The 9560-nt window shown below is 44.0% G+C and overlaps 1 protein-coding gene across 1 annotated transcript in view; it reads right to left on the bottom strand.

Annotated features, from left to right (window-relative positions):
* The window catches only part of LOC115105016 (organic solute transporter subunit alpha-like), a 21496-nt gene extending 15855 nt beyond the window's left edge, over window positions 1-5641 (bottom strand). Inside the window, exon 1 of the mRNA XM_029626532.2 lies at window positions 5357-5641. Coding sequence (XP_029482392.1) covers window positions 5357-5426 — 70 coding nt within the window. The 5' untranslated portion in view covers window positions 5427-5641. The remainder of the gene's footprint in view (window positions 1-5356) is intronic.
* Window positions 5642-9560: the final 3919 nt, after the last annotated feature.

The raw sequence follows: 9560 nt of genomic DNA, 5'->3' as shown, positions 1-9560 counted from the left end.
AGAGAGAGAGTGTGAAATGAGAGAGAGAGAGAGAGAGAGAGTGTGAAAATGAGAGAGAGAGAGAGTGTGAAAATGAGAGAGTGAGAGAAAATGAGAGAGAGAGAGAGAGAGAGAGAGTGTGTGAAAAGAGAGAGAGAGAAAAGAGAGAGAGAGAGAGAGAGTGTGAAAATGAGAGAGAGAGAGAGAGAGAGAGGTGTGAAAATGAGAGAGAGAGAGAGAGAGAGTGTGAAAATGAGAGAGAGAGAGAGAGAGAGGTGTGAAAATGAGAGAGAGAGAGAGAGAGAGAGAGGTGTGAAAATGAGAGAGAGAGAGAGAGAGAGAGAGAGGTGTGAAAATGAAAAAGAGAGAGAGAGAGAGAGGTGTGTGAAAATGAGAGAGAGAGAGAGAGAGGAAGAGTGAGAAATGATGAGAGAGAGAGAGAGAGGTGAGAAAAGAGAAAATGAGAGAGAGAGAGGTGTGAAAATGAGAGAGAGAGAGAGAGAGAGGTGTGAAAATGAGAGAGAGAGAGAGAGAGAAAGAGAGAGAGAGAGAGGTGTGAAAATGAGAGAGAGAGAGAGAGGTGTGAAAAAGAGAGAGAGAGAGGTGTGAAAATGAGAGAGAAGAGAGAGGTGTGTGAAAATGAGAGAGAGAGAGAGAGAAAAGAGAGAGAGGAGAAGGTGTGAGAAAATGAGAGAGAGAGGTGTGTGAAAAGAGAGAGAGAGAGAGAGAGAGGAGGTGTGTGAAAATGAGAATGAGAGAGAGAGAGAGAGTGTGTGAAAATGAGAGAGAGAGAGAGAGAGAGAGAGTGTGTGAAAATGAGAGAGAGAGAGAGAGTGTGTGAAAATGAGAGAGAGAGAGAGAGAGAGGTGTGTGAAATGAGAGAGAGAGAGAGAGAGAGGTGTGAAAAGAGAGAGAGAGAGAGAGAGAGAGAGGTGTGTGAAAATGAGAGAGAGAGAGAGAGGTGTGAAAATGAGAGAGAGAGAGAGAGAGGTGTGAAAATGAGAGAGAGAGAGAGAGAGAGAGAGAGAGAGAGGTGTGAAAATGAGAGAGAGAGAGAGAGAGAGAGAGAGAGTGTGAAAATGAGAGAGAGAAGAAGAGAGAGAGTGGAAAATGAGAGAGAGAGAGAGAGAGAGGTGTGAAAAAGAGAGAGAGAGAGAGAGAGAGAGGTGTGAAAATGAGAGAGAGAGAGAGAGAGAGAAAAGAGTGTGAGAGAGAGAGAGAGAGAGGTGTGGAAATGAGAGAGAGAGAGAGAGAGGTGTGAAAATGAGAGAGAGAGAGAGAGAGAGAGAGAGAGGTGTGAAAAAGAGAGAGAGAGAGAGAGAGAGAGAGAGAGGTGTGAAATGAAAGAGAGAGAGAGAGAGAGAGAAAGAGAGAAAGAGAGAGAGTGTGTGAAAAAGAGAGAGAGAGAGAGAGAGAGAGAGAGGTGTGAAAAGAGAGAGAGAGAGAGAGAGAGAGTTGTGAAAATGAGAGAGAGAGAGAGAGAGAGAGAGAGAGGTGTGAAAATGAGAGAGAGAGAGAGAGAGAGAGAGAGAGAGTGTGTGAAAATGAGAGAGAGAGAGAGAGAGAGAGAGAGAGAGAGGTGTGAAAATGAGAGAGAGAGAGAGAGAGAGGTGTGAAAATGAGAGAGAGAGAGAGGAGAAAATGAGAGAGAGAGAGAGAGAAAATGAGAGAGAGAGAGAGGAGAAAGAGAGAGAGAGAGGTGTGAAAATGAGAGAGAGTGTGAGAAATGAAAGAGAGAGAGAGAGAGAGAGAGAGAGGTGTGAGAGAGAGAGAGAGAGGTGTGTGAAAATGAGAGAGAGAGAGAGAGAAGGTGTGAAAATGAAAAGAGAGAGAGAGAGAGAGAGGAAAATGAGTGAAAATGAAATGAGAGAGAGAGAGAGAGAGAGAGAGTGTGTGAAAATGAGAGAGAGAGAGAGAGGTGTGAAAATGAGAGAGAGAGAGAGAGAGAGAGTGTGTGAAAATGAGAGAGAGAGAGAGAGAGAGAGAGTGTGAAAATGAGAGAGAGAGAGAGAGAGAGGTGTGAAAATGAGAGAGAGAGAGAGAGAGAAAAGAGAGAGAGAGTGTGTGAAAATGAGAGAGAGAGGTGTGTGAAAAGAGAGAGAGAGAGAGAGAGAGAGTGTGTGAAAATGAGAGAGAGAGAGAGAGAGAGGTGTGTGAAAATGAGAGAGAGAGAGAAAGAGAGAAAGTGTGTGAAAATGAGAGAGAGAGAGTGTGAAAATGAGAGAGAGAGAGAGAGAGAGAGGTGTGTGAAAATGAGAGAGTGTGAAAAGAGAGAGAGAGAGAGGTGTGAAAATGAGAGAGAGAGAGAGAGGTGAGAGAGAGAGAAAAGAGAGAGAGAGAGAGAGAGAGGAGGTGAAAATGAGAGAGAGAGAGAGAGGTGTGTGAGAGAGAGAGAGAGGTGTGTGAAAATGAGAGAGAGAGAGAGAGAGAAAATGAGAGAGAAAGAGAGAGAGAGTGTGGAAATGAGAGAGAGAAATGAAAATGAGAGAGAGAGAGAGAGGTGTGAGAAATGAGAGAGAGAGAGAGAGAGAGGGTGTGAAAATGAAATGAGAGAGAGAGAGAGAGAGAGAGAGAAATGTGTGAAATGAGAGAGAGAGAGAGAGAGAAAATGAAATGAGAGAGAGAGAGAGAGAGAGGGTGTGAAATGAGAGAGAGAGAGAGAGAGAGAGAGAGAGGTGTGTGAAAATGAGAGAGAGAGAGAGAGAGAGAGAGAGAGTGTGTGTGTGAAAATGAGAGAGAGAGAGAGAGAGAGAGAGGTGTGTTTAAAATGAGAGAGAGAGAGAGAGAGAGAGAGAAATGAGAAGAGATGAGAGAGAGAGAGAGAGAGAGGTGTGTGAAAATGAGAGAGAGAGAGAGAGAGAGAGAGAGGTGTGTGAAAATGAGAGAGAGAGAGAGGTGTGTGAAAATGAGAGAGAGAGAGAGGTGTGTGAAAATGAGAGAGAGAGAGAGGTGTGTGAAAATGAGAGAGAGAGAGAGTGTGTGAAAATGAGAGAGAGAGATGTGTGAAAATGAGAGAGAGATGTGAAAATGAGAGAGAGAGAGAGAGAGAGAGAGAGAGATGTGTGAAAATGAGAGAGAGAGAGAGAGAGATGTGTGAAAATGAGAGAGAGAGAGAGAGAGAGAGAGAGGGATGTGTGAAAATGAGAGAGAGAGAGGGATGTGTGAAAATGAGAGAGAGAGCGAGAGAGGGATGTGTGAAAATGAGAGAGAGAGAAAGAGAGAGGGAGGTGTGAAAACGAGAGAGATGACCAAAATCCAGAAAAGAACCGTTAAATTCTACAACTACCTAAAAAGAAGCGATTCTCAAATCTTCCACAACAAAGCCATTACCTACAGAGAGATGAACCTGGAGAAGAGTTCCCTTAGCAAGCTGGTCCTGGAACTCTGTTTACAAACACAAACAGAGCCCCAGGACAGCAACACAATTAGACCCAACCAAATCCTGATAAAACAAAAACATAACTTGACACGTTGGAAAGAATTAACAACAAAAAAGACAGAGCAAAGGACTATAGAGTGGCAACAGTCTAAAGTAGCTTCCTTTCCTGGTGTCCTCTTCACCTACACTGGTGATACAATAAAACAGATTGATGAAAGCAATAGGAGGGAGCCCACAAAGCTAAAGGACCTGTCCAGCTTTAGGGACAATACACAGGCCTCATCTAGGGGCTTGGTGATTCATTTTACCATTTTCTCTGGAACTCATTTCTGACCTCCCAGTTCCAAAAAAAGCATTTAATTGAAGAGATCTGTCAATTTCCGCAAAAGAGAAATAGATGTTTTCTGGAAAACAAGGGTGTTTTGTGAAATCAAGACAAGTAGTAAAGAAGAAAAAAAGTTGGAAAACAGCACAAAGCCCTTCTGCCAAAGACTGAGTAAATAACTCACACATGCAAACACAAACTAAGACTGCACTATCACATACACAAATACACTTCAACACAACACACGTGTCAGCAGACAAAGCCATGTGTTATGGATGTGGGGAAAGAAAGTCCTTGCTCTGATTTCTGGGAAGAGCAACTTGATTTGTGTAACAGGCATAGACAGACACATAAGGACATGATTAGAGAAGAATGGGGGAGTGAGATGAGGGCAGCCGCGTAGGCCCTCATCGCAAAATGATTGAGAAAAAAAAAGAAGCTCTCTACTTGTCAGTGTTCCAAATGGGACATTTGTCTTTTTACCTAAATTGAATTCATGATGATAGATACATAGGAAGTTTCTACATGAGTGTGCTATGTAGATAAACAAGGGAATGTTGCTCTCTCCTTACATACAAATAGATACAAAACACAATGGCGAGTTCTATAACCATCACCATTGTGGCTAAGGGCACAATTGAAAACAGCATCTAGTGCTGCATGCATATAGATAATATCCCCATAATCAAAAATCGACATACCTAAACATGCAAACACTATCAGATAGAATTCATAGCAAGAAGTGCACTGGAATGACTTTCAATCTCATGGGATGGGTGGCCAAAAATAACTAACTGAAAGCCACACCACCAATAAGCCACGAATATGACCACATTGAGGCATGTCACTGGGGTTCACTGGCTAAAAGCACCATGCCACTGCCTACTTCATTCGTACTGTGTTTATCAGTCAACACGTGTATATTTTAGCTTTAAAATAGCTATAGAACTGTACATTTTCCTCTCAGCCTCATGGCAAAATGTGTAGAATACCATGAGATTAGCTTTTTTTTTAAATGCACATTTCTCTTTGCCCCATGGCAAAATGTAGGACGTTAACTATCCCCCTGCCCCTGCAATGTTACATATGCCAGTAACAGATGTTTTGATGCAGTGTTGTGAAATCATTGCTTCTTCACACACACACACACACACACACACACACACACACACACTTCAAGACCAGATTCAGAGCTCAGGTGATGGGGTACAATATAGAACTGTTGACCCTCATCCTAAAAACCCTACTGGTATGTTAATTCTACATTATAACAGCAGTTTGAAATCAGCAGGCACAGGAGAGTTTACAGTGGTTCAAAAAAATCATAAACAAGTCCCTGCCTGTCAGATTTAAATTATTGTATTGGATTAATGGGATTATTCGATTTGAAAAAGGTTAGGCTAATCTCTCCAAACTCCAACAGTCTCAATGGTGATTGAATTAATAAACAGCTCAATCAGTATCAATGTCGCCTAAAATTCTACCTTACCTAAATGTGTGTTTAATAGCCCAGTGACATGGGTGGCAATGCATGTTTACGTTATGAGTAGGCCTAACCACTGGCAGATTGAAGAAAATAACGGCACTTGTCCCAGAACAGTTGAAAAGTTATCGATAGGCTAGTATAAAGACGCCTGTAGAAAACATAGGCCTATTCGAGCGGTTCAACTCACGGGAAATGATGTCGATGGCCACGGGAGGTCTGTCCCTGCAGCTCGGGTCGATGGTTCTGTTCCCGTCCATCCTCAGCCGGTCTGAGTAGAGAGAGGGCGCCGTTGACGAAAACAAAAAACTATCTATCCGTGCTCTGTCCCTCTACCACCCACATGCACTCAGTTGGCAGCAATGTCAATATTGATAGAAAATCTCAAAATAAAAAATGTTGGAATGCTGCGAGGAACATGGGCTGCAGTTCACCTCTGGACTGCAACTGCGGGCAAACCCAGAGAAATCACCAGTTTCTAAAAACTTGGACCCGCCCTCTACCCGGCTGCAGCGCACGTCGTTTTCTGTGAACAGAGTTGTCTCTAAACGTAGGGACACCTCCACAGGGTCAATTGTGAAATCACACCCAGCTCGTATAATGTTTTTACAAAATAAAATCAAAGTCCTCCGTTTACTTGAACACAATATCAACTGTACAGTAGTACAGTAGTATATTGTGGCTTTATCAAGCGTTCTGTTTCTCTGATCCTACCCTGCTATTTTCATGCTGGTGTAGGAGGCTTATTGTTGAGTTCTTGTGGTTCAATCAAACTATATTTATAGAGCACATTTCTTACAGGGGATGTATTTCAAAGCGCTTAACAAATAAAATAATACAAGGGCAGAAAGATAAAAGCACAATACGTTTTCTAAAATTACACAAATTAAAATAGTAAAACAATATTACAATAAAAGTAGGCTAGACATGGGCCTCCCGAGTGGCGCAGCGGTCTAAGACACTGCATCCCAGTGCTTGAGGCATTACTACAGACCCGGGTTTGATCCCAGGCTGTAGCGACCGGGAGACCCATGAGGTGACTCACAATTGGCCCAGCATCGTCTGGGTTAGGGGAGTGTTTGGTCGGGGCTTTACTTGGCTCATTGTGCTCTAGCGACTCCTTGTGGTGGGCCGGGCGACTGCAGGCTGACCTTGATTGTCAGTTGAACAGTGTTTCTTCTGACACTTTAGTGTGGCTGACTTCCGAGTTAAGCGGGCGGGTGTTAAGAAGCGTGGTTTGATGGGTCATGTTTCAAAGGACACATGACTCGACCTTTGCCTCCCGAGCCCGTTGGGGAGTTGCAGCGATGAGACAAGATTGAAAAAGGATATATATATATATATAGTCCCAGTCAAAAGTTTGGACACACCTACGCATTCAGGGATTTTTCTTTATTTTTTACAATTGTAGAATAATAGTGAAGACATCAGAACTATTACATAACACATATGGAATCATGTAGTAACCAAAAAAAAGTGTTAAACAAATCAAAATATATTATATATGTTTGATTCTTCAAAGTAGCCACACTCTGCCTTGATGACAGCTTTACACACTTTAGGCATTCTCTTAACCAGCTTCACCTGGAATGCTTTTCCAACAGTCTTGAAGGATTTCCCGCATACGCTGAGCACTTGTTGCTTTTCCTTCACTCTCCAGTCCAACTCATCCCAAACCATCTCAATTGGGTTGAGGTTGGGGGATTGTGGAGGCCAGGTATTCTGATGCAGCCCTCAATCACTCTCCTTCTTGGAGGTATGTGAGCCTGACGAGCCGGCTGAGGCATAGGAAGCCTGCCGAGCCAGCTGGGGCATCCCCAGTTGCTTCAGCAGCGGCACTTGTACCCGACATCACCAGTAAAAATGTAAAATACCTGTTGCTTCCCCTTGGTGAGGCGTTATTCTATAACGTGTATGCTGGGAGTCGGGAAGCAAGTACCGGGAAAGCAAATTAAATAAATAGAACATAGAAGAAAACAATTCACATGAAAAGCATAGACATGAAACAGAGTCAATAACACCTGAAGAAAGAACCAAGGGGAGTGACAGATATAGGGAAGGAAATCAGGAAGGTGATGGAGTCCAGGTGAGTCTCATAAAGTGCATGTGTGCGTAACGATCGTGGCAGGTGTGCGTAATGATGAGTAAACTTGTGACAACAAGCGCCAGAGAGGAGGAGCGGGAGTAGACGTGACATGAGCTAAGCGCAAACCAGATGGGATGGTGTATCGCTGCAGAATAATGTGGTAGCCATGCTGGTGCCTTGAATTCTAAATAAATCAACAGACAGTGTCACCAGCAAAGCACCCCCACACCTCCTTCTCCATTGCTTCACGGTGGGAGCCACACATGCGGAGAACATCCGTTCACTTACTCTGCGTCTCACAAAGACACAGCAGTTGGACTCATCAGACCAAAGGACAGATTTTCACCAGTCTAATGTCCATTGCTCGTGTTTCTTGACCCAAGCAAGTCTCTTCTTCTTATTGGTGTCCTTTAGTAGTGGTTTCTTTGCAGCAATTCAACCATGAAGGCCTGATTCACGTAGTCTCCTCTGAACAGTTGATGTTGAGATGTGTCTGTTACTTGAACTCTGTGAAGCATTTATTTGGGCTGCAATTTCTGAGGCTGGTAACTCTAATGAACTTGGGTCTTGGGGGACTCTGGGTCTTCCTTTTCTGTGGCGGTCCTCATGAGAGCCAGTTTCATCATAGCGCTTGATGGTTTTTGCGACTGCACTTCATGTCTTAAAGTAATGATGGACTGTCGTTTCTCTTTGCTTATTTGAGCTGTTCTTGCCATAACATGGACTTGGTCTTTTACCACATAGGGATATCTTCTTCCTAGCCTATGCTGGTCTGGTCAGGCCCAATTTACGCCCAATGAATGACACCGGAATCCCCCTACTAGACAGATGTGAGTCCGTGACTGGTGAGCACACACACCCGTTGAACACCTTATCTGGCCCAGACCCACTTGGCCAGAGACGGCAGGGCAATACTGAGCCAAGACATAATGAGGGGGAACTCAGAATGCCTCTCAATAGTCTGGAATGGCTTCCTCTCCTGGTCTTTTTTTTTAAAAGCAGGCAAGTCAGTTAAGAACAAATTCTTATTTACAATGACAGCCTAGGAACATTGAGTTAACTGACTTGTTCAGGGGCAGAACGACAGATTTTTACCTTGTCAGCTCTGGGATTTGATCTAGCAACCTTTCGGTTATTAGCCCAACACTCTAACTAGGCTACCTGCCGCCCCAGGTAACATTGTTTCAGCGTGCGTGTGTCTGTGTGTGATGCAACAGTACAGGGTGGTTACAGTGGCCTTGTGGGGTTGCCAGTGGGTCTGGTGTTGAACTGAATTGTGTTTGCTGTCTTCAGAAGCTCCGTGTGTCAGATCAACAGCACAGAGGTTATTCACCCGAGAGTACATTCAAACGCAGACATGCACAATCACACACATAATACTCATGTCTTTACACGTGCCCATACCCATATCAAATCAAATCAAATTGTACTGTATTTGTCACATGCGCCAAATACAATATAACAGGTGTAGACCTTACAGTGAAATGCTTACTTACAAGCCCATAACCAGCAATGAAGTTTTAAGAAAAATAAGTGTTAATAAGTCAAAAATAAAAATAACAAATAATTAAAGAGCAGCAGTAAAATAACGGTAGCGAGGCTATATACAGGGGGTACCGGTACAGAGTCAGTGTGCGGGGCCACCGGTTAGTCGAGGTAATTGAGGTAATACGTATGTGTAGGTAGAGTTAAAGTGACTATGCATAGATAATAAACAGAGGGTAGCAGCATCGTAAAAGAGTGTGAGGGGGAGGGTGGACAATGAAAATAGTCTGGGAAGCCATTTGATTAGTGTGTTCAGGATTCTTATCGCTTGGGGTAGAAGCTGTTAAGAAGCCTTTTGGACCTAGACTTGGCAATCCGGTACCGCTTGCTGTGCGGCAGCAGAGGGAACAGTCTATGACTGGGGTGGCTGGAGTCTTTGACAATATTTAGGGCCTTCCTCTGACACCGCCTGGTACAGAGGTCCTGGATGGCATGAAGCTTGGCCCCAGTGATGTACTGGGCCATACGCAGTACCCTCTGTAGTGCCTTGCGGTCGGAGGCCGAGCAGTTGCCATTCCAGGCCGTGATGCAACCTGTCAGGATGCTCTCAACGATGCTCTCGACTTTTTGAGGATCTAAGGACCCATGCCAAATCTTTTCAGTCTCCTGAGGGGGAATAGGCTTTGTCGTGCCCTTCGTGACTGTCTTGGTGTGTTTGGACTATGATAGTTTGTCGGTGATGTGGACATCAAGGTCCTTGAAGCTCTCAACCTGTTCCAATACAGCCCTGTTGATGAGAATGGGGGCGTGCTTGGTCTTCCTT

This window comes from Oncorhynchus nerka, linkage group LG22 (assembly GCF_034236695.1).
Source record: "Oncorhynchus nerka isolate Pitt River linkage group LG22, Oner_Uvic_2.0, whole genome shotgun sequence".
In the NCBI taxonomy this organism is placed as follows: Eukaryota; Metazoa; Chordata; class Actinopteri; order Salmoniformes; family Salmonidae; genus Oncorhynchus; species Oncorhynchus nerka.
The sequence above is the reverse complement of the archived record's forward strand: the minus strand, read 5'-3'. Positions and strand labels throughout refer to the sequence as shown.